At 37.4% G+C, this 23,427-nt stretch overlaps 1 protein-coding gene across 1 annotated transcript in view; it reads left to right on the top strand.

Annotated features, from left to right (window-relative positions):
- Positions 1-6,365, top strand: part of EMB3012 (embryo defective 3012) — a 136,019-nt gene extending 129,654 nt beyond the window's left edge. The window contains exons 25-36 of the mRNA XM_090016054.1: positions 917-1,019; positions 1,143-1,273; positions 1,484-1,555; positions 1,691-1,772; positions 1,926-2,033; positions 2,262-2,400; positions 3,525-3,608; positions 3,723-3,966; positions 4,273-4,327; positions 4,419-4,510; positions 4,629-4,689; positions 5,858-6,365. Coding sequence (XP_089872180.1) covers positions 917-1,019; positions 1,143-1,273; positions 1,484-1,555; positions 1,691-1,772; positions 1,926-2,033; positions 2,262-2,400; positions 3,525-3,608; positions 3,723-3,966; positions 4,273-4,327; positions 4,419-4,510; positions 4,629-4,689; positions 5,858-6,225 — 1,539 coding nt within the window. The 3' untranslated portion in view covers positions 6,226-6,365. The remainder of the gene's footprint in view (positions 1-916; positions 1,020-1,142; positions 1,274-1,483; positions 1,556-1,690; positions 1,773-1,925; positions 2,034-2,261; positions 2,401-3,524; positions 3,609-3,722; positions 3,967-4,272; positions 4,328-4,418; positions 4,511-4,628; positions 4,690-5,857) is intronic.
- The last annotated feature ends 17,062 nt before the right edge of the window (positions 6,366-23,427 follow it).

The raw sequence follows: 23,427 nt of genomic DNA, 5'->3' as shown, positions 1-23,427 counted from the left end.
TCTCTCACTCCTCTCTCTCATTTGTGTGTGTATATATATATATATATATATATATATATATATATATATATGGGTCGAACCCCTTTGTTCTATAATGCTTCTTGCATTTTTGGTAATTAAATAAAATTATAATTTTTTATATTGAGAGTCTCTTTGGTGACAGCCCTTTGTGGGTTTTGTGAGTGAGCTCTTTTTAGCTCACTTTTGTGCTTGTCCATGTGGGACTTTTTGTGGGCATTCTTGTTTGTGTGAACTCATTTTGTTACATTCATCATCACCATTGTGGCCTCTTGAACTAAAAATTAGTTGGCTTCACCGACTGATCTAGGTATGACATAGACTCATAAGTACTGAACAAAACCCTACAGATTTCTATGCGAATGATTTTTGTAAATAAATAAAATGAAAACTGGACAAATTTGAAAATTTGCAAATCATTTAATTTTTTAGAAAATCTCATGATCATGATACTAATGCAATATTTAAATTTTAGGGTTTTCCAGTTTATTTTGTTATTTAGTGACTGCCGTGTGTTTGTGTCCAGATGATTGGATTTTGGAGATGACAGCGGATTCACTTATGGTTAATTATCTTGCTGATGGCAAATTTTTGCATTATGTATAGCTTTAGTGTGAATATTGGGTCTAGTTTATCTTCAGTAGTCTTTTTGGACTGTTATAAAATCTTTTATCCACTATTGGCAAAATTGAGTTAGGTTATCTAATGCTTATGTTGTCCATAAGAAAGGCACTTTCTGGTGACATCTCTATTATTTTCGCAACTTGATTTTTTCAAGTGTAGTTTTTTTTATATTATATAACTTCTGGTTCAATATATTTTTAGTTTCCACTAGAGTATGGTGCAAGCTACCTTTCTTCTTTCAAAGTTTAAGGTGTGACATTAATTCTTGTTGCAGGTGGCTCAAGTGAGAATAGATATGGAGAAATTCCGATTTCGTGTCATGAATCTGGATGTTGGTGCACATCTGAGTCTTGTTGTGAGTTACCACGATTCTCTAGGTATGATCTCTTTGGTGATATGGTTGTGGCTATGGTTATCCTATAATAATTTTCTAATGTTTATCCCTATGATCTCTTTTTCTAAGGACTTATCATTTTGTGGCATGTCTGTGTGTTTTGTAGGATATCCATTCCTTGAAGCTGTTGGTGTTGTCCCTTTGTCTGTTGACTCCAATCATCCTGATATTTTGTCCATCCTAGCCCCAGATTCTGAAAATGGCATGCACTTTTCTAATGGAACAGTACATATTGAGGTTGGTCAAGCCTTTTTGTTTTTTTTTTTAATTCTGGGCAAATCATGATTTCTGTAAAGTTCATCGTAGGGATATAGATGTATAGGATTTGAAATATATGTTCTTTCTCCTTTCAACCTTTCTGGTGCTTGTTTTGGCTTTGATATTTTCTTTCAATTCTTGTTTGCCTTCTAAGATTTGGGTTCTCCCCTGTTGCTCATTGTTTTCAAGGGTATTCGTCCTGGTAGTGCACTTCTTCGTCTATCAATGACTAGTAATCAACAAAAGGCAGACTACATCCTGGTATCAGTCAAATTTCCATCTTACTATGATTGATTTTTTTCCAGTATTCCTAAATTATGTTTTTGAACTGTTTCAGGGATTGTGTAAACATTCTTCATCAGTTACATTTCTGTAATGTTATTCTTTATATTCCAGGTGTCAGTAGGTGCCAATTTGAAACCGCATATGCCAATTGTCCGTGTAGGGGAAAGACTAAACTTCAATGTTACTGGAGAAGGTGACCCTTGTGTCCTAGATCTATCATGCTCTGAGCATTCAGTATATACACCTATAAAGAATTATCTACTGGTTGTTGTTGCACTTGAATGGAATCTGATTACTAGTTGTGAAGTTCATTTAACTGTGTTTGCAAACATGTGATTTTGGGCAGGGACTATTGATGCAAAAACAGGTGGATGGTTTAGTGCCAATAGTAGCATTGTTTCTGTAAATGAAGATTCTGGAAAGGCTGTTGCACTTGGTGAAGGTGCAACACAAGGTACTTTCATGATTGGTTCATGAAACTCTGAACTACTATTTGCCATTTTGAGATACATTTACACATCTTTTTTATTGTTTCCACACATTATGAAGTATTGTTGTAGAAGCTTGTTGGATTGCCCATCTTTCCTATACATCATCAAGAATTTGCTATAGATTCTTGTCTGATTTATACAGAGCTAAATGTGTTTTGATATGCTCTTTTACTTTTTGGCTCTTTGAGCAGTTTTCTTCAAAAGTTCCAGCCTTGACCTGCAGACAACTGTTACCGTGCTGAGGGACTCAGTCACACTTTATGCTCCATCAGAAATCTTAACAAATGTGCATATTCCTTCAAAAGGCTACAAGTTCCAGATAGAACTCAGGTTTTTATACACTTTCACATAAGTAGCTAATTTATTTTCTTGTAGTCTAACAAGAACTAGCAAGCTTGGCCTAACTACATGGAAATTCTCCATGAGCATTTCCTGTGAATGAGAAGATTCCTCTTCTGAACCTAAATCATGTCAGGGAAATCCATATTTATTTACATTGTCGTAGTATCTGGTTAGGATTCCCTTTTCCAAAGGAATTTTCTCTATTTGTTTGTCATGTACATGTATTTTATTTTAGTCACTAATTTTGTGGATTTGGAAGAAACACCCACTGTGCTTCCACCACAAGCAATGTGTTAATAGATCTAATGGATTCCTGACTGTCTTGGGTCTCATTCGTATGGTTAACATGGATCTTCTTGTAGTGCCTTAGACTGTGTGAGGATTATCTTATGAAAGTTTTAGGTTTTAGGGGAGCGTTCTCATGATCAATAGCTTAATTTTCTTATACTGTTGAAGATTGAAGTGTATGCTCTCTCTACTAATCTTGGAGATGTTTCATTTTTTGTTTGCTTTCTATCTTGTGAAGCTATATATATATATATATATATATATATATATATATATATATATATATATATATAGAGAGAGAGAGAGAGAGAGAGAGAGAGAGAGACCTGCTCTTAAACCATCCTTCAGAAAAAAAAAAACTCAAGCTGCCATTGTTTGCCAAATGCACCACCATGGTATTTGCCACAGCCCAAAAGACATGGCAGTGCATTGATGCCACAACATCGACTGATGCACTGACATTGTTAACAGAAACTTAAGTTCCCATGTCTAGTGAGTCAGGACAGTGCAGTTCTCACTGATCCTAATCTTCCTCCTTGACAGCTGATCATATACATAGCAGTTGCTAGGGGAGAAAAAAGTTCATATCTATGATGAGTTATTTGCCACACTGAAATAATGTCTATAACTAGCAAACATGCATAAGGTAAGCTTTGGTTTAGTGAACTAGAGGAAGTTGTGAACCAACGTCAAATACTGATAGTATATCTTCATCTGCTATTTGAAAGGCAGCATATAAAGGTTTTGCATTTGATTAAGATCTTAGTGAATTAATGTTTCATGCTAAGGTTAATGTACTTTTGGTCTTCTCCATTTTTTTGTAGCGATTACTATGCGAACAAAGTTGAAGATATTTCAGAAGAGATGGGTCTTCCTTTTGATTGTGGCGTTGATCCTTCATTTATTGGGTATGCAAGTAATGTTATGTTTTCTTTCTTTGGGCTGTTTGTCATACCTTTTTTCCTTTTTTCCCTTTGTATTCTTTTAGTATTCTGTTCCTTTTTGTTTGTTTTCCTGTACAGGTATGTCAAACCTTGGAAGGATGTAGATGCTGCAAAGTATTATTGTCTTTTTTTCCCTTATTCGCCAGAACATTTGTCACATGCCTCGAATATCCTCAAGTCTAGCAAACCTGAAGTGAAAAATGGCAACGGGGATAGGTCTATGTTTGTCTCCATTTCAGTTGTTCTGTCAGGTGCTTCTCATGTGGCAGGTTCAGTTCGTGTTCCTTTTTATGGTGGATTTTCTATTCTTGGATTTCATAAGGTATGGGTGGTTTTCATCTTCATTTGGGTGCTTAGAATGCTTTTATTTAAATACTTATGAATAGATCTTTGTAATAATATTTCCTGACTAAGATGCTAATCATATGGCTTAGACCATGATTTGATGGGTATATTGTTCACAATTCCGTAATGTATTCATTTGATTAAAGATCAATTCGCCATACTTATGTAGGTCACACTTCCTTTTTCTTTTATTCTCCTATAATACCACCCACCCCCAAAAAAGGGACATTGGAATATACATCTGAATAATGCTAAACTCACATTGTATGCTTGCTTCTTGCAGTTGAATCTTACACCCAATTCAAATAAGAGTGTAATTACTCTTTTGGGAAATACAGGTGAAAGCTTTTTATTCAATTTAACATGTGATGAATATATTTTAATGTTAACAGACAATAAGGAGAGATTCTTTTTTTTTCCTTATGGCAGATGTTAAAGTTTATTGGAATGCCCATGATCATTTGGCAGTCAGCCAGCTTAGTGTTGAAGATTTTGTAATGGGTGGAAGAGCAGAATATGAGGTAAAAATGAATGTGAACCTGCCCTTTCCATGTGAATCTGCAATTGCTGATTATTGACCATAGTGATGATTATTTTGTTTTTCACCTCATCTTGTCAATCTATTGATTTATTACTCAGGTAAAAGTCATAGGAGGCACAAGCTTCATGGACAAACTGATCTTCATGCTCCCTCAGACTGGTATACTTCTAACCAATTTAGCACAAAATAAAAAGAAATCTGTTGTAAAACCAGCTGTCTTTTGAACCGCCAGAAGTTCAGAATATTGTCCACTACTGTGAGGATATTCATTACAATATGTTGTGACGACCGTGGTGTTTGATTGTCAGAAGTTTGAAAGAAGAGCATCAGTCTTTTTCCCATTTCTTCTGTCAGGTTTATTGAATTTTTGCTAGTCTGTTTTATCTTCATTGGCAAGGGTTAGACGTATGATCTTCAAAATAATTTAGCATAAAATCAAAATTACAATCAGAATGAATTCAGTCAAAACAGCACTTATGTGATGCCGCTAGCACAGTGGCAGAGAAGTAATTTTTCCATTTTTGTTTTCAGATTTATGTAATTAACACAGTGGTATAATGTTCTTTGACTTAGAAAAATCCTTTATGTATGTAATAAAGGAATCAGGCAGATAGATCTCTGAGCTGCTATTCTTTTCCATTGTGGCCGTCCCTTGAACCTTTTCTCCTCTTTTCCACATGATCTTTATATGAAAACATGAAATGTTTCACATGGTATCAGTGGTGTGCAGATCCTGTCAAACGCCCAGCATTTACAACCACAAACCCCATCCCTCTGTGGGTCCCACTTGTACTGAGCTACAGTAAAGAGGGCGGGGGGTTTGTGGTTTTAAACGCTGGGTGAGAAGATCTGCTCTCGTATCAGAGTGATTCCTATCTTTGATCCATTCATGAGGCTACAAGTCACTTTTCTTTCTTTTGTTTTCTTCTCATCCTTTTTTGGATATGCCTTAAGTATTCCATCTTGTCATCCATTGCTCTTTTTTCTTCCTTTTTCAATCATTCGTTTTATTAAATCTTTCTCTTATTTCAACTTTCTGGTTTGGTTTATTCCTAGCAGTGCTTATTAAAAAAATCACGTCTTAGATAATTAAAAACTTGTGGTCTCTTTCGTCGCCGCATGTGTTTAACTAATGGACTTGTTTTTACCATATTAGTATTTACTTAAACAGACGGCAACTACTGATTCTTTTTCCCTTTCCCTTTTAGCTCTTATTGATTAGTGCAATTATGGTTGCTATAATTGAACCAACATGTGAAAATCCAAAGTTTGCTTCCTCACACCTATCACCAAATTCACCTATTAAGTTCTTTGATCTATATTGCAGGCCAGGTGATTGGGGTTGAAGTATCGTATGCGGCAGAGGAATCTCCGAAGAGCTCATCATCGGGGAAAGCAGCTAATGTTGTGGTGACGTCTCTTGTCTGTGTTTTCATACTAGTGGCAACGATGGCCATCTATCTGAGGTGTTTCAACAAACGAGAGAGATCCTGGCCACAGCCTAATTTTTCATCTCAGTTTGATCCGAAGACCCCTGTGCGCACACAGGCTACGCCTACAAACGGCATCTCTACACCTACTCGATCTACCCCCCGCACGCCTCAGCCATACACAGAGTACCTAAGGAGGACAATTGATGAAACACCCTATGTGAGGCGGCATGGTAGGTGGGTTGATCCCTCGCATACTTATTGACAACATGTTTGGTTGCCCCTACTTCAAATATGGGGCATTGTTATATTGTTGTATACGTGATAGATAATTCCTGCCAACTCCAGTGGGATTTTTCATGGACCTGATTCTTGAGATCTGTCAAAGGCTGTGGTTCCTGTGTACTCTCTCTCTCTATCTCTCTCTATCTCTCTCTCTCTCTCTCTCTCTCTCTCTCTCTCTCTCTCTCTCTCTCTCTCTATATATATATATATATATATATAAAGAGAGAGAGAGAGTAGACAGTATCATCAAAAACTCTTTGATGACAGTCAAGTGACTATCTGCCTCTGATCTGCGTGATCAGCAGCGGAAAAACGCCTTTTTCCAGAAAAAAAGTCTTTAGCTGTGCTTCTGCCTGCTGCTAAGGACCAAAAAAATGCAGAAACATACGTTCTGCGCTCGTCCGAACCTGCATCCGAGGGTTGGGTGTTCCGTGTTTTCCTATATATATACCGTAAAAGTCCAAAATATACAAATATGTAAAGTTTGATTGATGAAACACTCATAATCCAAAATATATCGCCCACTAAATGAATAATAAAATCAAATATGTAAAGTCCTATCGATGAAAAATTTGATTGTTAGAGAACACCGTCGATTATCATGAGTTGTGGATAGATTTTGGACCTTTTAGTTGGACGGTCCCCCCTTCCCTATGTATATATTGCTATTAAAGGCACAAAACTACTGAACTGGAAATCATAGGTTCAAACTTTATCAACTCAATTTAACCATTTAGATGTGTTTCTCCCATGGCTCGATCGGACCAAATTCTTGTGCTTTGGGTACGGCACAATTTTCACATTTTAATTGGATCCACGGTTTGCTTTATTTAGGCTCAGTTGGGGAACTGGGTGTTGTAAGGAATTTATGGAATTGGAAATGTGGAGTCGAATACTTTTTTTTGTACAAATGAAGAGGTATAAATGCTTCTACTGCTAAATCTAAATGCTTTCTCAATTTCGTTCCTGCAAGCATCCATTTCTGTAGTAGTTTGATCAAACTCCACTGCGATTTGTCAATTCCCACCTCAAGTACCAGCTTGCAAACAGAGCCTAAAGATATGCTTTTAAAAAAAGCCTGCGAACGTCATACTTCATCTTGTTCCGGCGCCATAGGTACAATGATTACACTTGTTAAGGGCTCATCCTGGAGGAAAAGTTTTTAGTAGAGAAAGTTTCTCACTCTAGCTATGACATTTTCCACATGCACAACCTGAAATAATCCACCGCACAAGAGGATGCAAGTTCATCATCCCATGAGGTCATTGTTCTTTTAACATCTGCCTTCTGTGGAGGACTGAGTGCTACATTCAATCAGATGCTGTTTCCACTAGTATGGATCATTCATCTCGGTGCAATCTCTCCCAAAGTTTGTGGAAGGATTTTCGCAGGGTCCTTTTAACTGCTTGGACATAATCTGATCATTAACAATTGCAGTTGTTGTCTGCAAGGGCTTCACATACTTGGCTAGGTTGGATAGCTCAAAGCGTTCAAATTGAAGGATTTCGTGAATTAGGTATCCGGGTGTGCATCCTTTGCCACAAGGTTGAAGCCTCTTGGGTGGGCAAGGGAGATGCAAGTGCCATATGTTGGGCATTTGATGGTTCCTTTTGTTAGTTATATATATATATATATATATATATATATATATATATATATATATATATATATATATATATATATATATATATATATATATATATATATATATATATATATATTTCTCTGAAGTGAAATGAACCTTTATCCCTTCTCCTACCAGTGAAAAGAACGAAAAAAGCAATATTGTCACCCAACAAACACTTGAGCCAACACCTATGAACAAGGCCCACAAGGGCGCCACATGCCTGGTTAGATGGGTCAGCTTAAGGCTTTCAAGTTGAAGGAGGTCAAGAGCTCAATACCAGGTGGGTGCATCTTTTGCTGGAAGAAGTTATCCTTGATGAGGGAATGCAGTGGATCCTCAAAATTTGAAATCCAGAAAAAGAATTATCTGAAAAAAATAGTTTTGGATTCGAAAACCAATTAGAATATTAAAAACAGAGATGTGGGGTTCGCTTTTCAAGTTTCATGTCTTTCTTCCTCCTCCTAGTAGGGATCAGTTGCACCAGAAGCTCAAAAATTTTAATGACAAGTTTTCGCTTGCGAGAAGTCATACCCGTAAGTAAGTTCTAAAACAAAAAGCAAGTTTGATGGTATGAGCCACCAAGGCTCGAAAAAAGCAAGAAATACGAACAATATATGAAGGTTAGGAAAATCTACACTTATAAAATAGATGAAATAAACAAAATAAACACAAAAAGAAAGTCAAATCTTACCTCAGGCTTAGGTAGCTCTTTCCTATGACAATGACGAGTGCAGTGGAACTCGTGCAATATTCCGGCTAGGCGCGGGCAGCAAAAGTGGGTGAGATAGGGGATATGGGTCCTAGACTAGGCTAAGTGGGCTAGGGTATTGGGTTTAGATGAGTAGAGATTTTGGTAGAGTATGGGCATTTCTAGATCTTGAATTTTAGATGCTAGAATGGGGAGATTGAGCCCCTATTTATAGTTTTTTTGGTGAATTCTAGCACAATTCTTAAATATCTTAGATCTAAATCCATCTAAAGGTGAGATGGAGGGATTCAATTGGCCAGAGTCTAAAAGGTCACTTATTTTATTGGATGAAGGTTTTCTAGCCTAGGATCTAAAGAAGAAATTGGTTAGAGGGTGTTATAGTTTTGTGGGAATGAGGGTAAGTACATTGGATCCTATCTCATGACTTTGTGAGATAAGAACGAGGGTTCCAAAGACTTATCTCTAAATGGTGCATGATTCTAGATCAAATGAGTCACTAACAACACATGTTGCTAATGACACATCTTGCTAACAACAATCAAGATCATCAAACAACAACCTATGTGCCGTTAGGAAGTGTTGACGATACATCATGGATCTAGCTGGCCACTATCGACAATCCATGTGTCAGTAAAATACTGACAACATATCATGGTTCAGGTCAATTGTTGATGATAATTTATGTGCATTTGCTAATGACTCTCCATGTGTTGCTAGGAATTGGCAACTTGTTTTAGCCATAACTTTTTATTTCGATATTAGATTGACCCAATTTTTAACTTGTTTAAAGTTGAGATCTTCTAGTCTAATTAATCTTTTGGATAAAAACCTTGAAAATCCATTTTTAAGGCCAAATTTGAGATTGAAGTTAACTTTACTTTGAAATAAGCTGAAAATATGAGATCTTGGTATATGAAATGACTCGATCAAAATTAAGGTGTCTATAGATACCCCTCTTTGTTGTAACATTTGCAAAGCTCAATCGATAACAAAGAAAATAGACACACTGATTTTGAAAAGAGCAAATGATTGGCTCTAGTGCTGTACCTTTTGAAGAAGTATTGTAAAAAGATAAAGTCATTGACGAGTGATGGTGCAAGTGATAGTTAAAGGTGTGTACATAGTTCAACATGAGGGTCTCTCTTTGATGCTTTTCTATATAGGCAGAGAGGTCTTGCCAAACGAGGTTGGATTGAAGACTAAGTCAGTACCTTGGTTCACACGACAACTTTTTCTTGAACTTGATAAGTGTGAACGAGAAGTCTTTGTTGAAGGAGGTTAGACAAAAGACGAAACAAGTGTCTTATCACTTGAGATTGCATAGAAGATGGCTAAAGAGTTTACAAGAGACAAAGACAAGGATAAACTTTTGTGCAAAAGCATTAGAATATGACAAAAACATTTGAAATAATGCTTCTGGTCTAAACGTGCTTTAGAGATAAAGAATAATGAGATGATTTACGCAATCATCAAATGGGTATCAAATTGATCCATCAATCTGTATGACATCCTATGGACCTAATGTTCATTTATCTATAGGCTAATCTTAAGATAGGACTAGGTAGTCCTCTTAATGGGTTAATCAAGTTTCCACAAGAAAACATGTTAGAAAAATGGAAGATGCAATTTATGAAATGCATGTGGGTGCATAAAAATGCATGGGATTATCACTAAAGAGGTCCTTCAAGATAATTAGGTTTGTCCATATTTTGATTTCTCTTTTCTATGAAATTTATGGATCAATGCATGCAAAACTAAAAAGAAATAGCAACAATGCATGAAAAAATGACTTTTGAGGGGTCCCATAGGTCTCAGATGCAATAAAATGCTATAAAAAATTCATGAATTGCTAACAACAATCACTGACTGCTAATGATAATCTTATTGTCATTAAAGGCTAACCTTAGGAAATGGGTCCCTATGACCCAAACTCCTAACGATACATTAAAATGCTGACAACACTCTAAAAACTACTGACGACACTAACGGGGTTTCTAATGACACTTAGGTTTTTTGGAATTGTTGTTAGCGCTAGGAATGGTAAAAAGCCTTTCGACGGCCCTTTTTCGATAAATTTTGAAAAATCTTGAGATTTTCCCCCAATTTTTTGAGCATCCAAGTGAACAATGGTCTCTACCAACTGTTAGACATCTGATTCAATAGTGTGGGTGGTTTTTTGACCCGATATCATTTGGAAATGAGTTTTTTGGAAAAAAAAACTTTCTTTAAAACTCTTTGATTTTTCATGTTTATGTGCCAAAATGATCGAACGAATCAGTATATTTGGCCTATAGGATGAAAAGCGACTGTGTGGGAGATCTTTTCCCATAATAAATTGTGAAAAATCATGCAAAATCATAATGTGACCCTTCGTTTTCCTAGGAAAACACCCAAAAATCCATCTCCCATGAATACGGGTGCAAAATTCAATTTTTAGGGCTCAAAATCATAGGAAATTGATTAAAACTAGTTTAGAAAGGTTTTTAGCTGAGAAAGCAAGAAAAATAAGCTCAAAATCTTGTAAAAATTGCCAAACAAAAGTCGCCAAAAAACCTTGAGTGCTAACAACACATGATAATTTTTGTGAGGTTTCTGGCCACAATTCAAGGAGTGTTGATGACAATTCATAGCCCCTGATGTGTCATCAACAATTAAAGCATTTACCCGCCCTACTGATGGTGACACTTGCATGTGTCATTAGCATTTTATTAGCGACACTTGTTGATGTCGTTAGGAATCACCTTTTTGTCATTAAAAAATACTTGCCTAGGTTACCTTTTCGCATTGTAGAGAGGTTGTCATGGACTTAGAGGCATTGATTATTGCTAGCTTGTCCAGTGAGGAATTAGTGTCACCTGCGAGGGAGATTCTAGAGGGGAGTGAGGACTTTGAGGAGCCAGAGGTCCTTCCTTGTTGACTCGTCATGAGGGTTGGTCATGGGCACTATGTGCATGAGGTTGTAGTTGTGTCTCAAGGAATCAATGCAGCTCTAACAGTAGAGGTGACGACAATTGTTTATGGGGAATGACGATGTTGGCAAACGTTTAGCTCCTCTATTTATTTTCTTCCTTAAGCAGTGCAAGATCTTTCTTGTTTAAACTACCACATTTTCGGCCTGACACTCATGGGAGTGGTAAGTTTTTGAACTCTGGATATTATTTTATTTTATTTTTTTCTTTCCTTGCTTCTTGGAACATTTTTTCTAATAACTATTCTAACCAAATTTTGTTCTGAATATAGGAGAACCCAAAGAAGTGGTGTAGGACACACCTAGAATTGCTTCGCATCGAGCAGTTGCATGAGTCAATAGCCGCTATGGATGAGGTAGGGTTGGGTTGCTTAGTTCATTGTGAAATCATTAAGGCCAACAAGAAGTTGACCTTGGCGGTAGTTGAGAGCATGAGGCATGCGACCAACACCGTCCACTTCTCTTTACATGAGATGACCATCACCACCGCAAAGGTTCACCATCTTCTTTGCTTTCAATTGTTTCGAATATGATGGTGATGAGTGGCGAAGATCCTAGAAGGATCTTCAGGCAGATCTTAGGTCAAGCACCTCCCTCTGATAACAAGATCCATATGCACTGGCTATGGATGGCGTATGCATCCTTGGAGAGTTTGTAAGACCCATAATTTTTTTAGCAACTTTCTGAATAAATTCATGAGGCATTTCCATGTGAAAATGGTACATAAACACGAAATGCAAAATGAATCGATTTCTATGAACAAGTTATACTTAGGATATTCGTATCGTTGCGAATATATGCTCAAACAGTCAGGGAGTCATAACTTCCTCTCAGAATAAAATCAAGAGATTTGTACGAGTTAACTTTCTTATTTACGGTAGTACGAAGAGAATAGCGTACTCAGATTTTTTCAGAAAAAAAAAATCGCCAAAAAACTTGAAATTTTTGCGGGACCCACGGAAATGTTGGTGAAACCCACAAAAATATTCTTTAGAAAATATCTTGTGAGACCCACAGAATATTTTATGGAATATTCCATGTGGGCCCCACACAAAGGAACCTCTTGGAATTAAAATAAAGCCAAGGGCAATCAAAGGATTGGATTTTTCTAGCTTTTTCTAGAAAAATCCAAAGAGGAGAGGGGTTTGGCCTATAAATAGCCCTCCCCACTCTCTCTCTTCTAACAAAAATTGACCCCCCCTCTCTCCGCTTCTCTCTCTCTCTTAAACCTCCATACCTAGCCTAGCCAGCTTGAGTGGGTCTAAGCCTACCTGACCTGGTCTGAACCTGCCTCACCTGGTCAAAACCCACTTGACTTGGCTTGAACCTAGTTGAGTTTAGTGAAAGTCAAGGTCCCTTTTGGTCTCAAACCCAGGTTTGATTCACATGACCCAGACCCAGCCTACTTGGGCTAAGTCTAAATCTGCTTGACTCAGTTGACTTGGACCAAACTCAGTTTGGTTCAAACCACATGGGTTTAGTAGCTTGATCTGCTCTTCCTCTTTCTCAACTAGGTTGAACTCATCTGACCTAGTCTGACCTCTCAAAGGAAGGTTTGAACCTTGTTCGAAGCAGTTGAAGTGTTCTAGAGCCGTTCTTCACCGATCATAAGTATGTTTGCTTCGTCGATCCATCTCTCTCAAGTATTTTATGTGATATATGTAGTATATCTTCTGAAGTAGTATCTTACTCTAGTCCTTGGTTGATGCCCTCTAGGATACTTCGGTGTTCACGTGCACGCCTTGTGACTATCGTCGGATATATACGTTAAGTTACGTAGTATATGCATTCTTAAAAATTGGATCTAGCCCTAGTCCTTGGTTGATGTCCTCTAAGACACTTCGGTGTTCATGCGCATGCCTTATGACTATCGTTGGATATTGATTCTCGTGTATATACGTATTTAAAGATTCATTGTCGCGTTGAACGATGCCAAGGCTACTACTTTCTGCAATTTAAATTATGCATTTAAGATTGTCATCAAGTCAAATGATGCCAAGGCTACTGCTTTCTATAATTTAAATAACGCATTTAAGATTGTCATCGCGTCGAACGATGCCAAGGCTTCTGCTTTCTGGATATATATATGTAAGATATTTTGTTTGGTTTCACCCACCGAACAATAAGTATGCACTCATTTACGTTGTCGCCTTATAAAGCATAAACTTATGCTTATATTACATATAATGCGCATAAATGAGGGTGTAAATGGATGACCAAATGCCAATGTGATTTCATTGCTGCTACTCGATCAAGATTTTGCTTGACGAAGGAAGCCTCTATTAGAAAAGCTTTGCCTTTGCGCAAAACTACTTTTTCGTAAGAACCTAAGTCATTTGTGTATGGTCTGGCTATGGCCCAAGGTTTCAATGAACTTTGATGGATGCAAAGTATGCACAGTGGTGCTCATCCATCCCCGAGTTAAACGTAGTGATTTCTCCATCAAATGGGAAAAATGTTGCTGAAATTTCTTAAGAAGCTCAACAAGCTCAGAAAGAATGTAGCATGTTACTCCATCATATAGAGGAGGTGTTGTCGAAGTTCTGAATGGGACTTTCTACAAAGTATAAAGGATCGACTCACTCCTGCCGTCGAAGCAGGGGAAGTGCTGCCGAAATGGTTGGTAAAAAGACTTGCTCAAACCAATTGAATGGAACGAGGATGCTCTGTTGTTGGAACGCTGCCAGAATGGCTCATTTCCATGTTCGCCTGTAAGAGCACTTTACTCGTAAGGGCCGCAAAGCCAGAGTAGTTGTCATGCCTTGACTAGGCCAACTGCTCATTGTTGTGATTCACGTCGAGCAGTTGATTCGTTGAGATCATGTCATATGCATGCTCATTAAGATACTATTACACAACTAGACTCGTAAGGGTCGTCATGCCAGAGTACGTTGTCAACCCGAAAGAGGTGAGATGCTCGTGATGGCCATAGATATCGAGAGCAGAGGCAAACATGCATATGAATAAGACTTAAAGTCTCATGAACCCCATGGTTGAAGACTATAGTTGAAGACTGTGTTTGGGGACATTACTGAATGGGGTTGGGTACATATGTCCTCAGTGTGGAAGGTAATTATAAGACCAACAGACCCCTTCAGGACTATTGCTCACAGTGGCATACGATGATGGTACAACTGCGAGTGACATGTATTTGAATATGAACCTAATAGAGTTTAATGGGACCTCCAATCACTCAGAGGTTTTGAGGTCGTGGTTATCCTTAAATATCTAAGGATTGAACCCAAGTACTATAGTAGAGAATACATCTGAACCGGCTTGTTAGGGTTATCCCAGTATGAAAACTACCGCCCTATCATGGATGGGGTCAACAGGCTTCTGGGGTATCTAAAATATATAGAATAATCAACCCCCAAAATATCACGTTGATGCCTGGACAAAGCTTCTCCCGCATACCAGAGGGTAAACAGAATAATATCGAAACAATGCATTAGCTCTAGGTTCAATGATGTATGAATGTATGAGAGAATGGACGTTATTGTGTCAAGTTTTACATAACCTTAAGGTGTCAGGATCGGTATACTACTGGACCGATATGGCAAAGACCTGTGTTGTATCTGCATGACTAAGCAAAGCTCGAGCAGCTTGCGTCTTCGGTTTGTGGGATACGGATGTGCCAAGTATGGAGACTTGAGCTTAACATCCCAAAGGAGACCCTAAGGAGGTCTACGCTAAGCCGTAGAGATTTGAGCAAGATATTCAAATCATAACCCTGAAAAGGCTCACGCTAAGTCATAAAGACTTGAGCGAAGTATTCAACTCATAGCCCGAAGGAGGCTCTTGCGATATACGCTAAGTCGTGGAGGCTTAAGCACCGTTATTACGAACTATGACCTTGAGTGGTCTTTGAATGAGATAATGTTTGATAGAATGTATGGATAAATGCTTGCTTACCAGACCAACAGTGGTTCTGACCCCGTTTTATGGGGATTTCAGGTGTTGAACCTGCGTTGCGATATGTGGAGCAAGGCGGCATCGAGTTCTAGGGTTTCTCTAGACAGTGTTATATTGCTTCTTTTATTAAAACTAAGTACTGCTTTCTCAAGTAGTGATGTTTATAATAAATAAGATGTTTTGATAAATGAAACACCTTGGTGGTCAAGGAGTGTTTGGCCACATACCTATGACTTGCCCAGAGTCTTCTAAAATCAATGACTCATTATCGTCTATTTTCGCTGTAAAGAAAAAAAATTATGAAATTTTTAACTTAGCTTTGTTTTAGAAATATAGGGCGTTACAGAAATGGTATCAGAGCTTATATCTGAGAAAATGGGTTCAAGATCCGTCATGTTCGCGGTATCACATTGTAAGTATAAATTTTATACTTTTTTTATTTGGGTGTGTCTGTGTATAGATAGCAACTTACAACTCACGAGGCTACTATTATCGGTACAAGTTTATGCACGATGAGTGGATATTCTCATTGGAAGTCCAAGACTGTCAGTATTGTGGCAAAGATTGGCATTCTACCAATGAATGCCAAAGGAGATATACCGTCGATATGGGTCGACGAGTATCACTTGGTCTTAAGGATAAGACCTCGCACATCAGTGGACCACATCACTCAAGTGTTGAGAGTAATAATACGCCATCGACTTCAGATGAATTACCACATTTAGTAGATTTTGACTTGAACTTCTTTGCATAATTCAGTCGCTTGCCAAGCTATCACCTACATCACATACGCCGAGCGTGAATGGCCAGGATGAAGGATACAACTCCTTCTATTATACCATTATGATTTCGGACTCCCCGAGTCATGATGCTACTGTATGAGAGAGTGGACCAGCATCACTAGTCTATCCATAGGATTCGCTTGAGAGTGCAGAAGTGCCGCCCGATCTAACTTCAACTGCACCGAAGCCAAGGTGATGTGGCAATCGATAGGCCTATTTTAGGTCATTTATGTCAAAGAAAAAATGCAGTTCTTAAGAACTGGTTATGTTTGGAGTCGACAGACTCATATGTATGGTTTCTCGTCACCACTGTCTGTCAGTGTGGAGTGACACTTGTATGTAATAGCGATATATGTGTAATACAATGTATATAAAGTAAATAAAGTTTTACTTTCCTATATACATCGAGAAACTAAAACATGTATTTGCTTGTGAATAGATAAATGGCTCCTACGATAAAGAGAACTATGTCGAGTGAGGAGTCTCATACGCAGGGGTTCCTGCTAGAGACACTCAACAACCTCGTAACTGTCATTCATGAAATAAGGCAAAAACCAGCCCCGCCTCATAATGAGAACTTTGGAGGAATAACTTATGAAAAGTTCTTCAAACTTGACCCACCAGTTTTCATCGGCAGAGTTGATCCAGAGCTTGCAAAAAGCTGGATCGAGGAAATGGAGTTTGCATTTCTGGTATTGGGAGTACCAAAGGATAAAAAGACTAACTTTGGCACATATAAGTTGAAGGACATTGCACAAAAGTGGTGAGATACCACTAAGATCATCCAGTTCTCACAACTTGAGGTCATCCCTTGGGATAACTTTTGGAGAACTTTTATGGATAACTACTTCCCTTTACACTTCGGAAACAAGAAAAAAATAGAGTTTCTGGAATTGGAGCAAGGTGGTATGAGTCTGATCGACTATACCATCAAATTTCAAAATCTTGAGCGGTACTGCTCCCGGTTGTTTGAGACAGAATAGGAGAGGACCAATAAGTACATCAATGGACTACAAGAAGGGTTGCGGTCTTGAGTCATAACGAGCATACCCCAGACTTTTCAAGCTGCTATGATGGCAGCTTCAAAAATTCAGATTGACTAGAAGCAATCTAAGGTGATCGTAGTAAAGTGACCGGTAGTGGATAGTGGGAACCACAAGAGGATATTTCTAGGTAGGCAGGGATCATGATCACCCTTTCGCAAGAGAGAGTTCCAGAGGAAGAACTCTGCTCAGCAGATCGTGAAACCACCGCCAAGGCAGAATACGACTCAAAATAGCCAGCAGTCCAACTTCAATTGCTTGAAGTATTGTCTGAACCACCTAGGAAGAAAGTGTCCTCGTGACACATGTGGTTGTTTTTATTATGGCAAAATGGACCACTTTATAAGGGAGTGTAACAAGAAGGTTGTTGATGAACAGAGGAAGAATGTTGGATCAGTCGGACCCTCTCGACAAGCACAACAACGCCCTCAGTTCCAACGACTGTCACCTAGACTTGAACAAAGACATGCAGCAGGTCGTGTGTATGTTGTAATGACTGAACAAGTCGAAAATGGTGACCTGATTGAAGGCATTGTACCTGTGAATGAATATATTGCTTTCATCTTGTTTGATTGTGGTGCTACTCATACCTTTATCTTTGATTATTTCATCTAACAACTCCACGCTTTGATGCAACCGATTGATAAAATGATTGAAGTATACAATCAGTTAGGTTCTTGCACTAAATATATCAGGTGTGTGAAAAAACTGAATATAGAGATAACAGGGCAATATTTGGCTACTGATGTCATCCTAATCAACATGATACAGTACGACATCATTCTTGGAATGAACTGGTTAGCCAAAACCATGCTAGGATTTTATGCCACGAGGGTAGTTTTATCTTATCTCGACCAGAATTGCCTAAGGTGGAATACCGGTTATCCAAACATGTTACACAGAAATTACTCATATCAGCTCTTAAGGCACAGAAATACCTTAAGAAGGGTTGTGTAGCCTTCCTGCTAAGTCTTTCGGCAGAAAGCTCAACTACAATGCCACTTGAGAGTTTGGAAGTGGTGTGAGAGTTTTTTGATATGTTTCTTGAGGAATTGTCAGGACTCTTGCCACTTCGTGAGGTTGAATTTGGAATTCAATCCTTACCTGTAACGACACCAATATCCAAAGCCCCTTATCGAATGGCGCCAACAGAGCTCAGTGAGCTGAAATGTTAGTTGAAAGAACTGATTGAACAAGGGTTCATCCATCTAAGTGTATCGCCATGGGGAGCACCAATGTTGTTTGTAAATAAGAATGATGGATCCCTACGTTTATGCATCGATTATTGGATGCTAAGCCAGGCAACCATTAAGAACAAATATTTGTTGCCTCGGATTGAGAATTTATTCGATCAACTCAGAACAACGAGAGTATTCTTCAAGATCGACCTCAGATCCGGTTATCATCAACTCAGAGTTAAGTAGAAGGATATACCCAAGACTGCCTTCAGAACGAGATATGGCCATTATGAGTTCGTAGTAATGTCGTTCGGACTCACTAATGCGCCAGCTGCCTTTATGAACCTGATGAATCGGATATTCAAGCCCTACTTAGACACATTTGTCATCGTATTCATCAATGACATTCTCGTTTATTCAGAGAACAAGGAACAACACAAGGAGCACTTGAGAATTGTTTTGAAGACCATTCAAGATAATCAACTCTATGCCAAGTTTTCAAAATATGAATTTTGGATAGATAAAGTGATGTTCTTTGGTCATGTAATCTTCAAGGAGGGAATCGCAGTGGATCCTGCGAAGGTGAAAGTTGTGCTGGATTGGAAACAACCAGAGAATATCACTCATGTCTGTAGCTTTTTGGGACTTGCCGGATACTACCGGAAGTTCATACAGGACTTCTCCTGAATCGCCTTACCCATGACAAAATTATTGAAAAAGGGAGTCAAATTTGACTGAAATGACCAATATAAGGAATGCTTCATGATTCTCAAACAGAGGCTTACTACAGCCTCTGTCCTTACCATACCTTACCTTCTGGTTAAGGAGGCTTTGTGGCTTATACTGAAGCCTCAAGAATTGGTCTGGGTTGTGTGTTGATGCAACACGGAAAAGTGATTGCATATGCATTACGACAGTTGAGGATTCATAAGAAAAACTATCCAACCCATGACCTGGAACTTGCCGCGGTGGTGTTCGCACTTAAAATTTGGCGACACTAATTGTACAGAAAAAAGTTTGAGGTCATGTCGGATCATAAGAGCTTAAAATACCTTTTCTCCTAAAAAAACCTGAATATACGGCAACGACGATGGCTAGAATTCCTCAAAGACTATGAATTCATGTTTTTCGATCACCCTGGAAAGGTGAATGTCGTAGTAGATGCTCTTAGTCGCAAGACTGTTTGTACTCTTGCCAGCCTTGCGGAACAATAGAAGTTGATGGAGGATTTCATCAACTGGACGTTGTTCTTAGCTGACTCAGGAAAAATTTGATTATCAAGTCTCACAATGCAGTCTGAGATCTTGGATCGGATTGTAGCCGAGCAATTCAAGGACCTCTAGTACTTGGAACTAAAAGCTAGGACCGATAAGGATGATACTTTCTTCCACTTAAAAAAAGATGAGAGCTTGTAGATGAAAGAAAGGATTTGGATTCTAAATAACCCTGAGCTCAGAGAAGAAGTACTCCAGGAAGCACATAATAGTACGTATACTATCCACCCTGGAGGTACAAAAATGTTTTGAAATTTATAAAGAAAATACTGGTGGAGGGGTATGAAGAAAGATGTGGCTACATTTGTCTCGAAGTGTTTGACCTGACAGCAAGTTAATATCGAACATCAGCGACCTGGCGGTAGAATGCAACAGATCAAAATTTCATAATGGAAATGAGAAGGTATTATGATAGATTTTATTATAAGATTACCTCGATCCAAGAGACAACATGACTAAATTTGGGTGATTGTGAACAGACTTACCAAGTCTACTCACTTTCTGCCAATCAACACCAGATATTCAGCCGAAAGATTGGCATAAATCTACGTTTGGGAAATCATCAGACTACATGGAGTGTCGATATCAATCATATCTGATCGTGACCCAATGTTTACCTCTCACTTCTGGGAGCAGCTACAGAGAGCTCTGGGGATGAAACTCAAGTTCAGTACCGCATTCCACCCCCAAACTAATGGGCAATCTGAGCAAACTATATAGACTCTTGAAGATATGCTAAGAGCATATATGTTGGAATGGAAAGGGGATTGGGATTCTTACTTAGCGACGGCTGAATTCACATACAACAATAGCCATCACACTAGCATTGGGATGGCACTGTACGAAGCCCTATACGAAAGACCCTGCCGATCACCAATCCATTGAGGCAAAGTGGGTGAGCGAACCATGGACTCGCCTATTGTATTACAACATTATACTGAGCAGGTCTATATAATCAGAATGAAACTATTGACTGCTTAGAGTCGACAGAAGAGCCACGCAGATAAAAGGCATAGAGAGCTCACTTTTTTGGTTGGAGACAAGGTTTTCGTCAAGGTCTCTCGAACCAAGAGTGTGTTCCATTTTAGGAAGAAGGGGAAGCTCAGCCCCAAATTCGTTGGTCCCTTCAAAATCTTGAACTAGATCAGAGAGACCGCCTACAGAGTAGCATTGCCACAATAGTATGCGCAAATATATAATGTATTTCATGTGTCAATGCTTAAGAAATACATTCACGACCCTTCATACATCATCCAATATGAAGATATTGAGATTCAGAAAGATATGATGGTGGAAGAAAGACCTATAGAAATTATGAACCGTCAGAAACAAGTGCTCAGAACGAAGGTTATCCCACTTGTTAAAGTGAGATGGCAACATCATGGGATTGATGATTGCACTTGGGAGCCCAAATCCAACATGCGGGATAAGTATCCTGAGCTATTCACTTAGTACTCTTAACAAAATTTTGTGGACGAAATTCTTTTAAGGAGGTAATGATGTAAGGTCCACAATTTTTTCAGTAACTTTGTGAATAAATTCATGAGGTATTTCCATGTGAAAACAGCACATAAACTCGAAATACAAAATGAATTGATTTCTATAAACTAGTTATACTTAGGATATTTGTATCTTCGCGAATATATGCTCAAAAAGTCAGGGAGTCATAACTTCCTCCCTAAATAAAAATCAAGAGATTTGTATGAGTCAACTTTCTTAGTTACGTCTATACGAAGAGAATGGAACACTCAAAAAAAAATTTAAAAAAAGGGTCAAAGACCTAAAATTTTTGCAGGACTCACGAAAATGTTGGTGGGACCCACATAAATATTCCTCAAAAAATATTTTGTGGGACCCTGTGATTGTTGCAAAAATAATTTTGTCCCTTTCTCTTTCCTCTTCTTTTCCCTTTCCACCTTTTTCCCTTTTTGAAGGGAAAAAAGAAAGAAAGAAGAGAGAAGAGAAAGAAAAAAAGAAAAGAAAAGAAACTCTTTTTGCAGGGTCTCACTTGACCTTTATTTGAAGAAGAATGTTTGAAAAATTAACTCACCTCCGTTTTAAAAAATTTGCAGAAAAATGAAGAGACGGGATTCGCTTATCGGTATGAGGTTCAACCGTTCCTAGTGCCTTTACCAGAGGTAATTGAATCAAGAATCGAATCAATGCCTTTTGCTTTGCCTAAATTTGTTTAAATGATTATTCTAAAAGTCCTAGATGCACATTGAATCATGCTTGTGCTTATGAAGATGTATGCTTTTGAGAAATGCTTCAAAATTTTTTTATTTTTCCAAGTGATTCTGAAATAAGTTTTAAAATATCCTTGAAGAAGAGATTCAGAAATCGAACTTGGGTTGGAAAAGTTGAAATTTGAAAACTTGGAATCTGAAAGGAATTTTTGAAAAGAGAACTTGAAATTCTGAAATTAAAATCATAACTGAGATCGAAGATTGAAATAAATTGAAATTTGAATTGAAGAAGGAAGATTTGAAATTGGAAATGAATTTGGATTTGGGATTTGGAATTGAAAATGTAATGGAAATTAGATTCAAATTGAGATTTTGAAATTGAGAATATAATTTGAATTCAGACTTGAAATTCAAAATCAGAAGGGAATTTGAAAATTGGATTGAATTTCAAAGTAACTCTCAAAATTCAATTTGGAATCTCAAAATGAATTTCAAAACTTTGAATTGAAGTTGAATTAAAACTTAGGATTTGAAATAGAATTCGAAAATGGAAATAATGAATTTGAATAAAATTAAAAATATGAAATTCAGAAAATGTAAAGTTTAGAAATAAGAATTGAAAGTTGGAAGACAAGAATTTAGAATAATATTCAAAATCGAGTGGGAAAGGTGAATTTGATTTTGTAAATAGAAGTTAAAAAATGATTTTGAATTTAGAAAATGAAAACTGGGTTTTTGAAAGTTTATTTCAAAATCACTTGGATTTTTTAAGATAATTTGAAATAACTTGAAAAGAAGTGCAATTCTATCCTGAATGATGAATGCTTTGAAATTTGTTTAAAGATTGAAATTTAAAAGCATATTTTATTCTTTAATAGAATTGAAATAAGATTAAATCATAATACATTCATGACTATGGTCACAAGCATATTATAATCTAATCTATATTTGAATTCTAATACAGAATAAATTAATTTCTTGTGCTTTTATAAGATTTAAAATGAAATTAACTTTTAATTTGTCCATGACTATGGCCAAAAATATGTCTTAAGTTAATTCATATATTAAATTTTAATAAAGGAATAAAAGAATATTTCAGAAAAATATGATGATTTTCAAAAAGGACCTAAGTGGAGCTCAAATGTTATTCCATAAAAGATAAAAATCCTAAGTATTGTTCACATTTTGACTATGGCCACAAATGTAAATCATTTACTTAGAATTATTTACCTCTTATTAGAAAAAGTGCACATGCCATTCGTGTTTCACCATTGTGAGTTTTTGAAATAAAGAATAAAAATAAAAATGAGTTGTTATCATGAGAAATATATGTTCATACATTCTATTCTAAGTTGAGAAGATAAAAGATTCTCATTAACATCTAATTATTATAGTCTTGAATTGAAATAAAAAATATCAAAATCTCTAATCTAGGAAAGAAATGAACATTTTCCACATATTTTTTGCAAAAATTGAGTTAGCATAAAGCAAAATGCAAAATAT

The sequence above is a fragment of the Nuphar pumila genome, chromosome 8 (assembly GCF_984573655.1).
Source record: "Nuphar pumila chromosome 8, dmNupPumi1.hap1.1, whole genome shotgun sequence".
Taxonomy (NCBI): domain Eukaryota; kingdom Viridiplantae; phylum Streptophyta; class Magnoliopsida; order Nymphaeales; family Nymphaeaceae; genus Nuphar; species Nuphar pumila.
Note: the sequence above shows the minus strand (reverse complement) of the source record. Positions and strands in the feature narration are given on the sequence as shown.